The 19,738-nt window shown below is 40.2% G+C and overlaps 1 protein-coding gene across 4 annotated transcripts; it reads left to right on the top strand.

The window, feature by feature from the left end:
- The first annotated feature begins 4,920 nt into the window (after window positions 1-4,920).
- anxa6 (annexin A6) lies at window positions 4,921-18,803 on the top strand. Of its 4 annotated transcripts, XM_055033980.1 has the most exons (26): window positions 4,933-4,998; window positions 5,126-5,187; window positions 5,869-5,910; window positions 8,041-8,125; window positions 8,233-8,327; window positions 8,412-8,525; window positions 8,602-8,692; window positions 8,783-8,862; window positions 8,958-9,014; window positions 9,419-9,512; window positions 10,132-10,227; window positions 10,306-10,364; window positions 10,500-10,622; window positions 10,718-10,776; window positions 11,081-11,159; window positions 11,802-11,883; window positions 12,489-12,583; window positions 12,749-12,862; window positions 14,086-14,176; window positions 14,242-14,321; window positions 14,589-14,642; window positions 14,745-14,838; window positions 14,943-15,038; window positions 15,147-15,205; window positions 16,064-16,201; window positions 18,452-18,803. In XM_055033980.1, exons 3-26 carry the CDS (start codon window positions 5,908-5,910, stop codon window positions 18,509-18,511), a joined length of 1,998 nt encoding a protein of 665 aa, XP_054889955.1. In that variant the 5' UTR covers window positions 4,933-4,998; window positions 5,126-5,187; window positions 5,869-5,907; the 3' UTR covers window positions 18,512-18,803. The 4 variants fall into 4 exon arrangements, with proteins under 4 accessions (XP_054889956.1, XP_054889954.1, XP_054889957.1 ...); XM_055033981.1 differs by lacking the exon at window positions 5,126-5,187 and having other exon boundaries at window positions 4,921-4,998; window positions 16,064-16,186; XM_055033979.1 differs by lacking the exon at window positions 5,126-5,187 and having other exon boundaries at window positions 4,921-4,998.
- Window positions 18,804-19,738: the final 935 nt, after the last annotated feature.

Below are 19,738 nucleotides of genomic sequence, written 5' to 3'. Positions count from 1 at the left end.
CAGCTACTATCACAAAACGTTCTTTCACAGAAAACACAGCAGAAACATTTAATCAAATCTACTCTCCTTCCTCACCCTTAAGCTGTAATGATGTAGATCAGTTGTTAGATGATTTTCAGTCTAAAGTTTCATATATCATTGATTCCATTGCCCCAATTAAAGTAAAGGTTTTGACTGGTATGAAGAAATCTCCATGGAGAAATGCACAAATAGTTCGGTCTGCAAGACAACTCTGTCGCAGAGCAGAATGAAAATGGCGTAAAACTCAACTTCACATTCAAAATGACATCTATAAAGAAAGACTACGTAACTATCACTCAACACTAAAACATGCAAGGGAGGCTTTCTTTGCAGATGTCATAAACAAAAACATCAATAATGCTCGAACTTTATTTGCAACAGTTGACAGGCTCACAAACCCTCCTGTGACGTTACCACCTGAACTCCAATCTATTGCTGCCTGGAACAAGTTTTCCAGCTTCTTTTCAGAGAAAATTCAAAAAATCAGAGGATTAATCTGCACATCAACTCTAAAGCCAGAACCATTGTTGTACCAAAACAAAACAAATACAGAAAAAATGACCCATTTTCAACTACTTAATTATAAAACTCTAGAAGAAATTATAAGTCAATTAAGTTCAAGCTCCTGCTGTCTGGATGTCCTTCCCACACATTTCTTTAAGAAAGTCCTTGTTGTGAATCTGGAGGTGCGCCTTCAGCTTCTCCTCCAGGGGGCGTCGCGACACTGCGTGGGGGCGTGACTGGTGGTTTTTTCCTGCACACCTGTGGCCACTCACTTCATCGGGAGGAGTACTTCTGGAAGATCATGCCAACACTCCAGTGTCAGAGTGTTGCTCGCCTATGGTAGAACCTGTGCTAAGTTAACCTCAGACCAACCAGATCTGGTTCCTAACGCTTTCCTGTCATCCGCCTTCAGGTCCTGTTTCCCGTGTTCTCCTGGCAGTCTGTTCCACCTGGATTCTCGTTGGCCAGGAGATTCATCGAGACGTGCTCTGATCCTCCCTGTGGCTCCTGAGAACCGCTTCTCCAATCCACCTTCCTGCGACGCCGCCGCCTGTTCCTCCCTGCAACCCTCACTGTCACATTTTTGTTGTTGCAATAAATCTCACTGCACTTACCTCTCCCTCCTGAGTGTGTTTTGCGCATGTGGGTTCGCCGAGCTAATCAAAACATGACAGTCCTGCCTGTTATTGCTGCTGATCTGATCCAAATCGTAAACTCATCGCTCACATCAGGCGTTTTCCCCCAGGCTTTGAAAACAGCAGTCATCAAACCACTGTTAAAAAAGAACAATCTGGACAAATCACTATTGCAGAATTACAGGCCGACTTCTGACCTCCCATTCATCAGCAAAGTTATTGAAAAAACTGTGTGTAAACAATTAAATAGTTTCCTCATGATGACCAACTGCTTTGACACTTTCCAATCTGGTTTTCGTGCTCACCACAGCACGGAGACTGCCCTCGTAAAAGTATTCAATGATATCCATATAATTACGGACTGTGGCAGAACCACGGTGGTTCTGTTGGACCTCAGTGCAGCTTTTGACACTGTCGACCATGACATATTACTGAATCGACTGGAGAGTTGGGTTGGACTCTCTGGTTCGGTGCTCGACTGGTTTGAATCCTACATAAAGAACAAGGATTTCTTTGTTTCAATTGGAAACTTCTCATCAAAGAGGTCAAAGGTCACATGTGGGGTACCCCAAGGTTCAATCCTAGGACCCTCTTATTTAACATTTATATTCTCCACTAGCTCAGGTTATAACAGAAAAATAATATTAGCTACCACAACTATGCGGATGACACACAGCTCTACATTACGATGTCACCAGGTGACTCTGAACCCATCCAATCACTGAATAAATGCTTAGAGCAGATAAATGTGTGGATGTGCCAAAACTTTCTCCAACTGAACAAAAATAAAACTGAAGTCATTATTTTTGGACCTAAAGAGGAACGATCTAGAGTCAATGCACAGCTTCAGTTATTACAACTAAAAACTAGCGATCAGGCCCGAAACCTGGGAGTAGTGATGGACTCGGACTTGAACCTCCAGAGCCACATAAAGACAGTAACAAAATCGGCCTTCTATCACCTGAAGAACATCTCCAGGATTAGAGGACTAATGTCTCAGCCAGATCTAGAGAAACTCATCATGCGTTTGTCTTTAGTCGCATTGATTATTGCAACAGCATCTTCACAGGCCTGTCCAACAAATCAATCAAACAGCTGCAACTGATCCAGAATGCTGCTGCTCGCGTTCTCACTAGAACCAGGAAAATAGAGCACATAACACCAGTTTTAAAGTCCCTCCACTGGCTCCCTGTAGCTCAAAGAATAGATTTTAAAATACTGTTGTTAGTTTACAAATCACTGAATGGTTTAGCACCACAATATATTAAAGATCTGCTGTTGTTGTATCAACCTTCCAGACCTCTCAGGTCTTCTGGTTCTGGTCTGCTCTGCATCCCCAGAACCAGAACCAAAAGAGGAGAAACAGCTTTCAGCATCTATGGACCAAAAATTTGGAACAAACTTCCAGAAAACTGTAAAACAGCGGAAACCCTGACTTCCTTCAAATCTCAAGTAAAAACGCACCTGTTTAGAGTTGCATTTGAAATGTAATATGTATGGATTTGATTTTGTGGATATGAATGTAATTTTTTTTTTTTCCTGTTGTGGGCAACGGGGCCCGGCGAATACCCGTGGTTAAACGGACGGCGGAGTCCGGCGGTAACAGGCGCTTAAATTCCGTGTCAAAGGGAAGGGGGAAGAAAGGGAAAGAAGAGGGAAAAAAAAAAAAAAAAAAAACTTGGTATTTTATTCTATGTTGCATGCCTTTGTGTTTTGTGTTTATGATGTAAAGCACTTTGAAATGCCTTGTAGCTGAAATGTGCTATACAAATAAAATTTGATTGATTGATTGATTGATAGATCGTAGCTATATTGATCAAACCCACAGCTCAGACCCCCGTTGTAGGCCTGGCTGAACACAGGCACAGAATCAGAAGTAACATCTACATTCCAAATCTATTTTAAACTTCACTAGGCTTAGTATATAATTATATACATTTTACTTGGTTAAATAACTGTTGTTGGTGCTGTATTACTCTTTAAAAAAAAAAAGAAAAAATCAATAGGAGGAGGAGGAGGGGGCACGTCGTCACATTCGAAAGGGAGGGAGGGATGGGGTGGTGTAAGGCGGGACTTCCGGTCATCTAAGGAGGGACATCCGGTCATCTAAGGCGGGACTTCCTGTAAAAGGGGCGTGGCACCTGTCAAAATGAACTTGACGAAAGGGAGTACCTAATGTCTCTCTCACATCATCTCTTCTTGAGTAAAGTAAAAGAAGTCAGTCCATTCTCAGGAGGGATTCAAATAAATCACAAAACTATTATCAACACCGTTTATATAAAGTGGTTTTGTGTGTTTACAGCCTCTATGGAAGAACCAAACCGAGTTACATTTTGGACACCAGAGTGTCCTGACATTGTCTGTGGCTCTTTGCCCCCTGCCTCCCCCTTCCTACTCCCCCTCCAGCTCTGCTGGCGAATCTCTCCCCCGCTTACTGGAATGGACTCCTGACGCGACAGAAATAGAGCAGGCCAGTTCTTACAGCTGCACCGTGTGAGAACCAAACCGCAGAGCTCCCACGCAAACTTCGAACCATCAAAGTGGAAACGTGTCAATCTTGCGGAATTTTTGTTTTGTTTTGTTTTTGTTTTAAGCACTTGTCCTGCCTCTTTAGGTCATAAAAGAAACGGTGGACGGCTCACTTTCCATGCACGCGTGCGTAAAATCACAAAAAATAAATACATAAATAAATAATAATAAAATGTACACAATGTTAAGAATTAAAAAGAGGAATAACTTGATTTAGCTCTTTAATTAATTCTTTGTCCCGAATTCCTGTGTCTGTGTAAGTGTGCAGAGAGAAAAGAGCAATCATACGACGTCAGACTTCAGATATTCAGAGTTTTATCCAGAGAAAATCAATGCAAGAAGAATGTTACAATAGTCATCTCACCTAGATTATCAAAAGTCCAAGACATTACAAAACAGAGACAAAGAACTGAGTAAAAAAAAGACAAAAGAATAACAGAAGATGCATCCGGGAATCTCTCACTCAGCACAAAAAGATTCCAACTTCTGTTGTGAAACAAACCATTTTTTATAGACTGCATATTCTCCTCATTTAAATATATGCATTAGGAGGTGTGTTCTTTTCCTTTGTGTGGGCTGTCTTAATGTTAATTTTATTACCTCTGAGACCCAACCTCCGTACCAGGCTCCGACCTGATTTACAGCGTGGAACTGGAACGTTATCTCTGCCTCAAGATGCTTCAACAAGAAAGTAGTTTGTATTTTTAACCAAGCTTGCACAAAATGTAATGCTAAATAAGGACTATAAGTTTGGATCTAAACTAACTAATTAAAAACATACTTTTTAATGCTTAAAGAAATATACCAATATGTTTGATTATATGTTGGAACAGACTTCTATAGTTTTTAGTGTTTGCCTGAACTATTCAACCCTGAGTAAAGAATTTACTGCCCTGATAGCCAATACACTCCCTGTCTGAAATGTTCCTTAAGGAGTATAAGACTGCTTTCTGATTAGAAATTTATGTGTTCAAAGAGTCACCAGCTGTGCCAGTTTGGATTTGTATCTAAGTTTATCTTAACCTAAAAGTTAACTTATGTACTATTGTGCTACTTTAAAATTCTTATTTCAACAACAACTAATCAGTTTGGTTTCTGTTAAGTCATTTCATTGAGGAACAAAGTTGCTCTACTTCATGCGCACTGTTACGCGCAACTGCACGGTTTATTTGCAGAGCCAGAGTGCGCTGCAGTCGCTGCGTCAGAGGACACGTAACGGGGCAGGAGGGGCGGGAGACAGAGCGGCTTTTTGCCATAGGAGGCAGCAGGACCGCCGGAACCCCGCACCGATCACTCCTGCACGGCCAAGGTAAGCCCCTTCGTCCCATTTATATTGTGTCAGATCTCTGCCAGCTTGGTTCAACGCGAGGTTTGCCGCGTCAGAATCCGCAGGAGAAGTTTGCTGATGCTCAATTTGTGCGTGTGTGTGTGCGTAGGAGAGAGAGAGTGAGGCAGGGAGAGACTTGCTGCAAAGATGAAGGCTCTTCTAGAGAATCAGGTATAGATATAAAACAACAAAATAAGTAAAATGGAAAAGTTGAAATTATTTCACCAAACCAGACAGCTGAATTTGTTTCTGCTGTGTGAGGTACAGAAAAGGGTGTGGCCATTTATTTATAGAACCCCAGATCCCCCTTCAGACACTGATTGTGATATTAACTCAAACTCCTCCTGCTACTTTTGGGTCACAGCTGTCCTGCGCAAATACCCAGCATTTAAAACCAGGAGAGTGTGTTTCATTCCTTTTATTTACAAACAATTTTAGTTTATGTCAGGCATGTATTTGTATTTGTATTTCGGTTCCATACAAACTCATTGGTTTCAGTCATTTGCATTGAAACTTAGTCTCCATGACATGCTTGAAGGGATCCTTTAAACATGTCAGAGTGCAGAGTGGGACAAGTCATTTTCCCTGCTGGTTTATTTAATGTGGTTCCCATGCAGCCAATCAGTTCAGCTGCAGACACTTCTTTACCTGTTCATCTTTTGATCCTGGACTGTTCTGGAAAACTGATGTAATTACAGGAGGCCCGTCACTAAAAGGGGACATTATGATACCTCTTTGCATCATGATGACTTGCATATTCAAGCGCTACTGTCCAATTCAAAATGACCTGGTGTGTATTGCTGCTTTTAAGTCAGCATTTTTCTCTCTCTTCCTCTCTCTCTCTTGAAACAGATTTTTGAGCAGCAGTGACACAGGAGACCAAACACAGACATGGTGAGTAGACAAAACTGTTCTCTCAACACCTTGTATGGCTGAAGGAAAGGAATGATTGTGGCGATCAATTGTGATTGATCAATTGTGATTGATCGCCACAATCGATGTGCCAGATTTGCACATCGAGACACTGATTTTTGTAGAGAGCAAAAATCACTACAACTTAGTCGCACTGGATGGAAGGAGTCTGTGAACAACAATTTCAAAAAATATTTCAATTGGCTTTAAGTGTGGACTTTGACTGGGCCATTTGTTTGTTCAATGTTTTTTTTTTTTTTGGTTGTCTGTTCAAAGTTATTTGGATTCTCTGCAACAGTATCAAGCAATTTACTGCCTCCAGTAATTTTCTTCTTTGCTCCGTCCTGCTTTGCTGCTCCAGTGGTGAAACTCGTCCCCACAGTTTGACACTGCCACTACAAAATTTCACTACGGGGATGATGTATCAGGGTTATGTTGAGTGCTAGTTTTCCCCTTGCATACAGTGTCTGTCAAGTAAGTTGTGGTCTCATATGACTGGAGCTTTGTTTACCCTTCTTCCAAACGTCAAACAGGACATTTCATTGTCATTAGGGCCAATTTTGAGTGCATGACTAAAAGCTCTACTGCTGACAGATTCTCTCACCGCATCTGTGGATCTCTGCAACTCCTTCAGAGTTGGCTGCTTCTATCCAAGTAAAGGAGGCTGAATACAAATGTTACTAACACTTTTTAGTTTTTTACTTGAGAATACTTTTCAAAACGATGGATCATTTTTTTTCTGGCTCACCACTGTGTCCTGCTTTACGTCCATCTGGCTCGTATGAAACACTTCAAGTTTTGCGATTGATAACTGTGGAGGAGATCTTGTGTCTATTTGACATGCTCGGTTTTTGTGTGCCACTGAATGAAGTGAGGACGGCCGCTGTACACCTGGTACCATGTGATCCCTCCCCATCATAAAGCCAGCAGTGTAGGGTGTCACAGCTACCCGTCCCGTAACTCAGACAGAGCAGACGAGGCGTTTCCAAAGTCGGTGCTCTGACGTTCCAAACATCCAAAATCTGCAGAATCTGGGTCATTTCAGAAGAAAAAATAAACAAAAACATGACACACTTTGCAAAAAAGGAGTGCGAAGACAACATTCAATCCATATTCGCTCTCATTGATATACTCATTTAGACATAAGCTTGTTCCTAAGGCCAGATATTTGGGACCTTGTTGCTGTGTGGTTGCAGCTGCTCAGCTGTCGCGCATAGTGATGGTCGCAGACGCAGAGCATTTGAGCATGTGCAGGCGGCAGAGGGGAGTACATTCTCGCTGCATGTCGTAATGCTGCAGTCATCTCCTCAACTGCAGCTGCAGTGAGAACTAAGAGTAAATCAACCTATTTACTCACAGCCAGAGAGTTTGTTTGGTCACAGCCATCTGTGGACAAAATGAAGGGCTCAGGGTCAAGAGGGAACAGAGTTAGAGGTACACTAGGTGTGTACTTCTAACTCTATTGTATTTCAGACCCTTGTGAAGACAAGGGGTCTGAGGGCAACCCTGCCACATGTAGACACATACTTTAGCATCACTCTGCACATGAGTGGGTGGCTCCTGGTAAACACAGAATTTCTTTCTCCCCAAGCTGAGGTCTAAGTGGTTAATTGTTGCAGTTTTGTATTGGTGTCTAGTCACTCTGAGTTTGTAATTCTAAGACTCACGTATTATATTTTTTGTGTTATTTAAGATTCTAAAACACGTAAAGGGGCGTGCTTTCTTGACACGATTGTATGTCTATAGAGACTTGAAAAGTTTTCACTTTCCTTGACCTTTTTCATAGTTTGGGAAGGTTAAGCACAACTTCAGTAAATTGAATTTGGGATTTTGAGGAAACAAACAAGTGCATAGCTGTGAAATGAGATGAAAAGGATTTAAGTTTTGACAATATTATTTAAAGCACATTTGTGTCAGGAAATTGGGTTAAGCATTTATATAAAGACCCTTTACTCAGAAGTAAGTTGACTTATTTCTAATTTAATCCAAATGTAAATGCAGCTGATCTGTCATAACATGATGCATCAGAGACGTTCAACATCCTTAACGTGACACTTTTTTTTGTCTTTGCTTCAACAAAAATATTTCAGTTTCGTTTTATTTTTCAAACAGGTGTTCAGAGGTACAATATCTGATGCTCCGGACTTTGATCCCAGCGTTGATGCTGAGATTCTGTACAGTTCAATGAAAGGCATTGGTAAGATCCTCATTCCTCTGGAACTCATGATCAGGAAGCTATATGTTATCTTTACTCTCTCCTAGCTCAGTGGAGTAAGTAAAAAAAATCTGCTTTGTGCTCTTCAGGTAGTGACAAAGAAACAATCTTGGACCTGATCACCTCTCGGAGTAACGCACAGAGGCAAGAAGTCATTGCGGCGTACAAATGCAGCTTTGGGCAGGTGCGCAAAAGATTCATACGGGACTTTTATGTTCCAGTCCCAAATATGCTTTTCTCAGCCTGCAACATCCTTTTGTTTCCTCAGGATCTGATTGAAGATCTGAAATATGAGCTCACTGGAAAATTTGAGCGTCTCATCGTGAGTCTGATGAGAACCCCTCCGTACCACGATGCTAAGGAAATCCATGATGCAGTCAAAGTATGTCATTTACTCTCCTTCTGGTAATTATTTAAAGGAGCTCTTGCTCCGTGTTCACCCTCGCGCTTTGCTTCAGGGAGCCGGAACAAACGAAAGATGCCTGATAGAAGTCCTGGCGTCCAGAAATAACAAACAGATACAAGACATGGTTGCAGCCTACAAGGACGGTAAGACGTGAAGGACATTTGGAGAATATATGTATATATTTCATTTGACCTTATGATGTTATCTCAGTGTCTCATTTTGTATGTCTCCAGCCTATGGCAGGGACATAGAGGAGGATGTTATTGCGGACACATCGGGTCACTTCAAGAAGATGCTGGTTGTTCTGCTTCAGGTTTGTCAAGCAAACAGAGAGCGACGAAGACATTGCGTTAACGTCTTTACGGTCCAGATGACCAGCAGTGAGTTAATTGGATGTCATGTTTTCAGGGGACCAGAGATGAATCGGGAGTGGTGGACGCAGACCTGGTCCAGCAGGACGCAGAAGTGAGAATAATTATTCAGATGATGCAGGTTTAGGTTATTCAGATTATTTCTATTATTCTGACGCTAATTTCTAAAAGTTTGGGGGGTTTTTGGAGTCAATGCTATGAGGCTGTGTCTCTAATAGCAACCTATACCTTCCTAAAAGAGATTGTGGAGAACACCAGCTGAATTATGAGCAACACAAACATACATTGTTAAAGAAATGTCTTTTTTTTTAAGTTTCAAGATGCTAAACTATACAACGTTATTCTGAAATACAGTAATTATTTATTTATGGATCTCAGGGAAAAAGCCCTATAACATCTATAGCTAGGATTCTTGTCTGATTCTGTTATCTATAATGGACTTTACTGTTCTTGTTTTTTTGGGTAACGTCTTTCTGACGTTGTCTCACCTCTGGGTAGACCCTGTACGCTGCTGGAGAGGAGAAGTGGGGGACGGACGAAGCAATGTTCATCATGATCCTAGGAAACCGCAGTGTGACCCACCTTCGCATGGGTGAGTCCAGTTCATGTGAGGGTCAACATGGCGGTGAGGCATCCAGTACATTCCCAGTGTGACCTCAAGTCTCTGGCAGTAAAAGCCTCAGGGGTTGTTTATTCACAGGTCTTGTTGGATGTTTCTAAAAACCTGAATGAGGACATGCATGGGACAGATGAGAGAGAAATATTTAGCTTTTAAGAAAGCTGCATGTAAGAAAAAGATTGTTAAATCTCTATTATTTGCAAAATCTCTGTAAAGGAGTGGACGTTCTGCTTCATTTGGTGAGAGTTCACAAGCATTTAGAATAAAGATATAGCAATTCAACCAGCAGGTATTACCCTATAATAATTTGCCCCCCACAACATTTATTGAAATTTTACTGGATCGGATATGGAAATATTTGAGGAAACATGCACATAACCAAGAATGAGAGGAAATCCTGAGGAATTCAAACTGAACTTATAGTGTGTTGAGGAGCATCATCATTCCTCACAATGTTTCAAAGAAATCTCTAAAATCCCATCAGAAGCAACCCCCCTCAAACAAACTCAATATTAAGTTTAAAGTGATCTATCACCTCACATTAAAATATGTTGTCTTGTTTTTTTGTTTTTGTTTTTTTTGTTTTGTTTAGTGTTTGATGAATATGAGAAGATTGCAGAGATGTCCATCGAGGATAGCATTAAGAACGAGCTGTCTGGAGATTTTGAAAGGCTCATGCTGGCTGTCGGTAAGAGACACACTGTAAAAAATGAAGCTATGGCGTCGTTTATGTAACCCAGCCCCTGATTCTTGTGTTTTCTCACAGTCCAGTGCATAAGGAGCGTTCCCATGTTCTTTGCCAAACGTCTCTACAAATCCATGAAGGCATGAGCACACAGCCAGATACAGCTACAGTTTTTAAAATTTTCTGAATTAAAACAAATTTAAATTTGGAAAATGTTCAATATTTTATTTTAAACATTGCCTTCCCCACAAATACTCTTTTTCTCCGTCTTCTAGGGCCTCGGCACAGCTGATAATACTCTCATCCGCATCATGATTTCTCGCTCTGAAATCGACATGCTGGACATCCGGGAGTGTTTCCGTCTCAGATACGAGAAGTCTCTTTATAACATGATAAAGGTCTGGAAATTACAGGCAGTAAAACATTTTCGATGCATTGTTGCAGAATGTAATTCATCTGAAATGTTAGCTTGTGTCTTATGCGTGTGAATCAGGATGATACGTCTGGCGATTACAAGAGGACTCTGCTTAACCTGTGTGGAGGGGATGATGAGTAAGTTTTGGCTTTGCTGCAGAAAGCAGAAATTACCAGCAGAGGGTGCTAGAGGACAAACTCTCAGTTACTGATTTATGTTTTTTTCCAGAGTGCATAAAACTGAAGCACTCTATACAAAATGGGTGCAATATGTCCTCATATTAACGCTGCAGGCACAAGTAAAAATCTTGTTAGTGACGCTAATGCGTTCTGTGAAGGAGTGACTTTATTTGACAACGTCTGAATCTTCCAAAAAGTGCAGCGAAGCAGGAGGTTTTGACTTTGCTGAGTGTACAATGTTGTGTCAAACTGATTGTTGCAGCTTAGCTGGAGAGTTCTTCCCCGAAGCTGCTCAGATAGCCTACAAGATGTGGGAATTAAGTGCCATGACCAAAGTGAAGGTTTGGATCCCATCTGCTCTTTAGATGTGTCGTTGCATGCTAACCTGGAATCTCAAATACCTGCTGGCTCCTCAATAATCGGCTTCTTGCTGAGCTCGTGCCGCAGCCATGTGAGCACAGGGATGGCTTTGTTTAACTTTGGATATGATGAGAATGCTGTTCCCACCCCCGACACACAACTAGTTCTTCTCTGTAATCCGCTCTCCAGACCCTCTGTGTGCAGATCAACGTAGCATAGAGGACAAACGTCAGAAAGGTCTCAGCAAAAGACATTGTTATAATCAAAAGGCTGTCTCACTAACGCTTTGTGACTTCTCAAGTCCACCAACATTTTCACTCTTGGTGTTGCTGTGAATTTTGACTTCATAAGGTCACCTGCCCCCTCCAATGTCAGGGGTCGGTTATCATATGGGTCAGGCTTCACAACAATCGGTTAAATAATCTCTGCACAGCAAACAAACTAAAATGTGAAAATTGTCCCTTTTGCATGTTCTACTGGCCTCTTTTTTTAAAAATTTTGTTCTTAGCATGCAAATACCAATCACAACCACTCGTGTGTGCATCAGCAGCTGTCCTACTTTGATTATCTTCTTCTCTCTACTGATTATCGTTCTTCTAATTTTGTCATTTCCACCTGCTCAGCTGAGGCCCACAGTCCGCCCTGCGTCTGATTTCGACCCTGCAGCCGATGCACAAGCTTTGAGGAAAGCTATGAAGGGTTTTGGTATGCATCTTTAATACACAAACATTTCTGGTCCGACGCTTACGTACACTCACCAGTAGAGAAATGCCATCTTGCTTTTTGGCTCACTTGAATCATTCTTTCAAGTGTTTTGCCAACTATCGATACAACAAAACATTAGCGTTTAAAAAATAAATAAATGGGAGCACAGGTTGGAATTAAAATGTCTCTATTTCACACAGGGTCAAAATTATACACACAGCAATAAGTGGTTAAATGACCCATAGCCAGTCACACTAAGCTTCAAGGTTTTTGTTGCTATTTTAATTTAAGTTTCGAACTTAAAGAAAAAAAATTGCGTACTGTAAAGCATGGGATGTGCTGCAGGAAATTAACCACTTTAAATGTGCTCTGCCACTTCTGTGGAGTGGCAAAATAGGGAAGCCACACAAAACCCAAACCAAAATAAAAAACTTGTTCATGCAAATCTTTTGCAAATATGAAGGTTTTTTGTGGTTAAAAAAATTTACCAAAGATGTCCATAATGTGCTCAAGTAAATTTCCACGTGCACAATAATGTCAGTTTTGAAGTTTTCTTTATATTTCGTGTGAAGTAATTTTTATTTTTGTCTCTTACCTATAAACAGGAACAGATGAGGATGCGATCATTGACATCGTTGCACAAAGAAGCAACGCTCAGAGGCAGGAAATCAGACAGGCCTTCAAATCCCTCCTGGGAAGGGTGAGAGAAACAAATGTTTAAAAAAAAAACATAAACCAAAAATAACAGGATACAGTAGACAGATAGTAAAGACATACAACCAGTATGGTCTAAAGCTTGTCAGTCATAAAATATGCCGTGTGGTGGGAATTGCTTGAGAACTCGCTGTATTCGATCCCCTTCTAGGACTTGATGAAGGACCTGAAGTCTGAGCTGTCAAAGAACTTAGAGCGGCTGATTATTGGGCTCATGCTGACCCCAGCAGAGTTTGATGCCAAAATGATGAAAAAAGCAATGGAGGTAAAGTATGAGTGGACCCAAAGCATTTAATGACCTCATATTTGTTAGTATGTCTTGCACAGACAAGATGCTGTAGCCTAAACTACATCTAGATCCACATAGCCATTTATATATAAATGTTATTTTTTTAAAATATGCTTGGCTGGATTGTGTGGAGTTAAAGGTAAATGTTGACACACAATTTAAGTCAAATCATGGGAAACTCTCCTGCTGGCACTTGGTTTTATCTGTGCAGCTTTTTTTAATCACTTCAAATTAGACTCAAAAGGGAAATTAAATGGCTTGTAAACATATTTACACTATCAGCCCTCCAGCAACTACTGTAGCAGCCTTCAGATTTAGTGGCACCCAAGGTAAAGGTGCATAAAAGCTTTAAAATTATTATTTCAGAATAATTATATCACACTGAAAATTTTAGGAAATCTACTTTTTGATTTATGTCGTAGTGTAATGAAAATGTTCTCTGATACTATAAATTGAGCCTTTTTATATTTTATATTTTACCTTTTAAATTTTTGCTTTCTTTAGATATAAAAAATAAAATGTGCCAATTTTCCTACATTTCAAATTGGGAAACACAAGAGATTATGCTATTGAAGTAAGGAGACGTATATTGATCACCATACGTAAATTAGAAAATGACTCCAAGAAAATAGTTGCTTACCTAAATTCATTACTGCATTTCACAGAAATAGCTGTGTGGTTCAATAAAACCTGGACTGAGATCATAAATCTTCCAGCCGCTCACATTGAGGAGGATCGTAATGGAGGAAAAAAAGTCAAAATTTTCATTTTTAGCAGAAAACAGTGATAGCGTGCAACCACCAGGTGACGACAACCAGCTATTTGGAGACTTTCAACAATTAAACTTTTACCATATTCTGCTCATGCAAGATGTTACGGCTGTGTCTTTTCATATCGACATTTTTTAGTTCCAACCTTAGTTCCAACCCTCAGTCCGACACTGACTCCAACTTTTATTCCAACCTTAATTCCTAATCTGATTCCAATCCACCGTCCATCCCTGTGTCCAATAGTAAGGTCCTGCTGTGACCTCACCGTTTAGCTTCTGCCAGTCAGGATATGAAAATCAGTCAGTTTCAGTACCTATTAAGTTAAGTTAATTAATTAAACTGGAGTATACCTTAGCTAAAAGATGATTGTCAGTGTTTTAGTGACAATGTTGTGAAAACTTTGCTTTTTTGTGTGTGTAATTTTAACAGGGAGCTGGGACAGATGAGCATGCTCTGATTGAGATCCTAGTTACCAGAACAAACGAGGAAATACAAGCCATGAATGCTGCCTACAGAGAAGGTGAGTCTGGGATTTAAATTAAGATCTAATATCACTTTCTGGATCTGAAAAACTGTACTTCACAGGCTACAAGAAGTCTTTGGAGGACGCCATTCATTCAGACACATCAGGCCACTTCTGTCGCATCCTCGTTTCTCTCGTGCAGGTAACCATCATCATCATCATGAGAAGTCAGTCTGCGTGTAATTTCCACGCCCACTCACTGGCTGAAAGTCTCGTTTGTCTTCTCAGCTCCGCCTGTCTCTCACAGACACAAAGATCTACTCATGCACTCCAATTATTTCCTTCAGAATGTCGTGACATGCTTTTTTTTTGCACTGAGGATAACAGCGTTTGTGGTTAACCGCTGACATTCAGTAGATCAAAGGTGGGCATATGAAAATTTACATCTGACCTTATTTACCACGGTCAGGGTGCAAGAGAAGAAGGACCTGCAGATGTGGAAAGAGCTTGTGCAGACGCTCAGGTGAAGCAGTTTATGACTTCATCTTATTTTGTTTACTGTCTGGAATTCAGACAAATCGACTCAATGCCTTTTCTCTCCCGCTCTGGTTTTGTAACAAATCAGGAACTTGCAGATGCATGCAATGCAGAGTCTGATGACATGGAGATGAAGTTCATGAGCATCCTGTGCACCAGGAGCTTCCCACACCTCAGGAGAGGTAAAGATCAAATCTGAATCAATCTGGCCTAATTGCACATCTCGCTCCAAGACAGGCAGCTCTGTCCCAGCACTCAGTGATTTCACTCTTTGTACTTATCGCAGTGTTCCAGGAGTTTGTCAAATGCACCAACAAGGACATTGAGCAGATTATCAAGAAGGAAATGTCTGGCGATGTCAAAAACGCCTTTTATGCAATAGGTAACGGTTGCGTTGATTATTAAGTTTCATATTTTGCTTTTTAAAGTGCACTTTGCTGACATCTGTGACTCCTCCCGAGACGTTCCTCATTCTCTGTTGTATGTTCAGTTCGCAGTGTGAAGAACCAGCCATCTTACTTTGCAGACCGTTTGTATAAAGCCATGAAGGTATTGGTCACACATACAGAATCACTAAGCTATGAGTGTATCTCTGTTTTTTTCATTAAATTCTATTTTTCAGCATGGGAAATAATTTGCAAGTGGGCATGGTAAGGTAGATTATTGGAGACCATTAAATGCCTGCTGTTGATTCAGTGTTACTTAATCCTTAACTGAAAGTGGTGAGTTCAAAATAAAAACTGTCGGTCTCCTATTGCTGATGTGGTTCGCCAGAGAGCACAGAGACTGACCAAAACAGAAAGGGTGCAATGTTTTTTTGGACTTATGAAGGCAAGATTGTTCTCCCTAATAAACTGTCTTCACCCAAGAAACCACTAATTTCAAACAGTAGTTTAAAGCATGGAGGCCCTCCATCATTATCATGGATCTGTTTCAATAAATCAAAATACAAAATATTAGATCCTACTGCTTTAGACCAAAGACAAAATGCCCCTGAAGTGGATGCATTGACAAGACAGTGGTGCCTAACATGCCCATAAGTCAACAACTTTGAGTTTGTAAATAATAATCCCTATATTGCTTATATTTCCCATTTTTCACTTTCTGTCGTGATGACATAAAGTTGACATTTTTTTTTTTTGGCAGAAAGTCCTCAATGTTCCTAACACATTTATGAACATGGAAAAAAGTTGTTCTAAAAGTTTTAAGTTTGACCCATTTTTTTTTTTTTTACTCATTTCAAAGAAAATCATGCACAAAGTTTGTGCTGTGAATATTAATATGTAATGTCATCTATTGTGTTGGCACTGTAAAACAATATTGGGTTTTTCCAAATAAGGTGTATTTAAATGTTCTGCAAATTAGAATAAGCAAAGTATGACCAGTAAGCACGACCTTCTTCTTCAGGGACTTGGAACGGACGACAGAGCCCTGATCCGCATCATGGTGTCCCGTAGCGAGGTTGACCTTTTCAACATTCGCAAAGAGTTCAAAGAAACGCACGACGTCTCCCTCCATGAATTCATCCAGGTAGAGACTATGATTGTAAGTCTAAGTCTTAGACACACTAACACGCTTGCCAAGTTAATTGTGTTCTCACCCTACTTGTGTGTCTGTCATGTTTTTCTGCTGTTTTTTTTTTCTTTGTTGCCTTTTTGTTGCTCTGTGTGAGCATGCATCTGCAGATCCTTCACAGCAGCAGCGTCCTTCAAACGCTGCTGCTGTGGTGAGATGGTGGGGTACGGTAATCTATAGCTTCCTGCGGTGGACTGCAGGCATGTGGCTACCGCACAGCTGTTTAGGAATTTCCCTAACCCAACTTCCTCTTCGTGTCTGCTGTGTGATTGGCTGGTGGCTGCAGAGATAGGAAGTTCCTTAAAGCTGTTCTATAATAACTTACAGATGAAATCACCCTGACACCAATAAAGACTAGCGAGCAGAATGCCCTGGATTTGCTTTTGACAGTATAAATATGAGAGATTACTTTAAGGTTTATTTCAATTTCAGCTTTTATCTTGTTTCAAGAGTTGCTTGTACCCACGTTCATTGCTTTACACGTTTTGGGGCTTTTATTTGCAGAGGAAATGCCAATTTGCACACTTTGTCAAAAAGTGGTCATGGTTTAAATGGATGGATAAATGACTAAAAGAAGAAGCTTTGAGATATTGACACACTCCAAATAACCTTTGACTTTAAAAACAACACATTTATTTAAAAAATTATTTATCTGGTGAGATCAGAAGAGAGCCTTCATTTCAAGTTGGTATAATGTGAAGTGGAATTTATCTAGAAATCTAAGAATGACACAAAGATTTTAAACTGAGATGTCAGCAGGATTGCCAGTGGGCAGAGGCGCCAGACAAAACAACCAAGCAAAACATAGCTTGGTTGCTGTGTGTATTTTTCACATAGCAATATTAATATTCGTGTCTCTTTGGTGGTAGAGAAAGAAGGAGTACTTGGAGGAAAGCCAATGCAGGTGTAGCAATATTATTGAAAGGTAGAATGGAAATTGCAATTTAAATGATGCCCTGGTATTACGACTATGAAGATGCATGTTTCATCTGTGTATGTCTTTTTATTTTTTTTTTACAGTTTTTTTTGTTTTTTGCTTGATTTCTGTTACTGTTTTTGACTTGATTCTAAAAAAGAATTCAAGAATCAAGGCAACTAGACGATGTGGGAGGGAGAGTCAAGTGCTAACATCTGTCAGCTATTTTTTATTTTTTTAACGATGAGGTAAAAAAATATGATTTCCTTTATTTTTTTTTACACTTGTTAAAGGTTCCTATATTCAAAGGTGTTTTCTTCAAGTTTTATTTTCGCTGTAGCTGCTATAAAAACCCAGGTGACACTGTTGTGTGACTTCATTTCAGTGTTGTACAAAGAACTACAGCTCTTAGGATATAACAATATGACAATCTACCCTCACCCTTCTGAGCCTGCAGCACATGTAGCTTCATATCTAGCTAAACTGTGCTGCCTCATCTTTTTTGAACATGTCAAAAGATCTCAATATATTGATCACTGCAATCAAAGGTACAAACTAAATAGCACATGAGCACCACTTTTACTAAATCCTACCGACATTTTGCAGCATTATCCCAAGCAAAAGTTACTTTATTTCACTCTTCATGCTTTGCCAATGCTTTGTCTATGCTGATGAAGATTGTTGTTACTCATCTCGGCATGCTGAATGTTTCAAGCGGCTCTAACTGCATGCAAATCCAACCTGTCTTCTGTCTAATGCTGGTATTATAATTTGACCACTTGGGACATTTAAAAGGGGATTAAGATAAATTTCATCCTAATGGCCATACAGCCACTGAAAATGTAAAAGAAAAAAACAAAAAAACACCTGAATTGAAGTCACTAGAAGCCGTTTATTACGATACACATTTTGCACAAAATGAGAAAAACACATGAGCCTGATTTCTTCACACATAAGAAACACAAACCATTTCTTTTTTGTATATGTCAAGGACAGAGCAAACGCTCTAAGAGGAACTGTACCAATAAAAAGGCCCAAATATTATCAAAAGATAACTACAGTGAAGTTCCAAATTCATCATCTCAGAGTCAGCTGAATGGAAAGGGTAATTCCACATTTGACTCCTTTGTTTTATAATTATAACTATTTTAAAGTCTTTGTTTTGCAGTTCTGCTATTCAGTAAGTCCAAGGTAAATCCTTTTTTTTCTGTTCCAGCTCGATGATGGCCAAATGTCAGCAGATATGCGTTGTAATTTCCTGTAATTGAAACTCCTCCTGTGACTGTGTTTCCCATTCTTTTCAGGGCGATACCTCGGGAGACTACCGTAAAACCCTGCTGATCCTCTGCGGAGGGGAAGATTAAACCCGTCATGACTCTGCAGCTTTGTCTCAACGGCTCCAGCGGCCACAGGACAAGCGCGTTCACGCAGCCAAAGCGAACGTCTCTGCCACACCTCAGCCAAACAGAGTGTCCTACTAAACGATGACCTTTCCAGCCAGTTTTAGTTTGTTTTTTTTTGTTTAGTCACTCCACCTGGGAGGTTGACGCTTGTCGGGTTTTTTTTTACAGATGTAACTTTAAGTTGTTTACATCAGTGTGGAAATGAGCTTCATATGAAGAATAAAGACTCGTATGTGCTAATGCTGTGCCTTTATATTGTTGTCCGTCTGATTGGAGCTGTGATTTTAAATATACCCCAATAAAACAAGTACCGCTTAAAAAAAAAGTGTTTTTGACTTTGTAATAACAAACCACCCTAATTTTTTTTGTTTGTATTTCACATTATGTGTATTAGTTTCTATTTTTGGCTGGCCGAGCCTGTGTTTAAAAATGTTCACATGGAAACATCGCAGAAACACCCAGTCTAATTCAAGCCCTTTCTGCCAAAAACACCAGTACGTTTTATCATTTGATGGCACAAGTAAAAACAATATAAGTAACTGCAACTTAAATTATATGGCCTTCAAAGCTAAGGTAGCGTTTCCTTTGCACAGAGGTGACAGCCGTCTCTGCTTTTGTGTCTCAGTTGGCTGCGTATGTGTGAGCGCAGCTGTTGTCAAGCCATTTTCAGTTAAAAGAGGAAAGCAGCAAAAGCGAGGAAATCCCCTGCAGTACGCCAAAATCCAAGGCAACAAATAAAGAGCAAGTCAGTCACTTTGGTTTTAATGGCACACCCAAAATAAAATTGTTCCATTTGATGATAATTACAAGAGATTATAAGATAACCTCAATAGCACTATCAATATATCAATATCTGCATTGTTGTTGAATTTCCCTTTTGATTGAAGGGGAAGTTTGTGTTTTTCTTTTTTTTTTTCTTTTGGCACTGCATGTGTTGCACGAGTTAGACAGATTGTAGTTTAATAATATAAAAGCCCTTATGTCCTCAGGGAAAGCCATTGGTGGTGCATAGCTGTTTACTTTTCATCTGCAGCTTTGATAGCTGTGATGGCATCACGATACGATCATGCAGAAGGGGCCACACGCTTTACTGCATGCTTGCATGCCATATCTTGCACATAAACATTTATTACAGAAAAACGAACAGCTCAGAATGCCGAACTCTGTTCTCAGAAGAAAATGTGTCAC

The sequence above is a fragment of the Poeciliopsis prolifica genome, unplaced genomic scaffold (assembly GCF_027474105.1).
Source record: "Poeciliopsis prolifica strain line A6 unplaced genomic scaffold, Auburn_PproV2 SCAFFOLD009, whole genome shotgun sequence".
NCBI classification, from domain to species: Eukaryota; Metazoa; Chordata; class Actinopteri; order Cyprinodontiformes; family Poeciliidae; genus Poeciliopsis; species Poeciliopsis prolifica.
The sequence above is the reverse complement of the archived record's forward strand: the minus strand, read 5'-3'. Positions and strand labels throughout refer to the sequence as shown.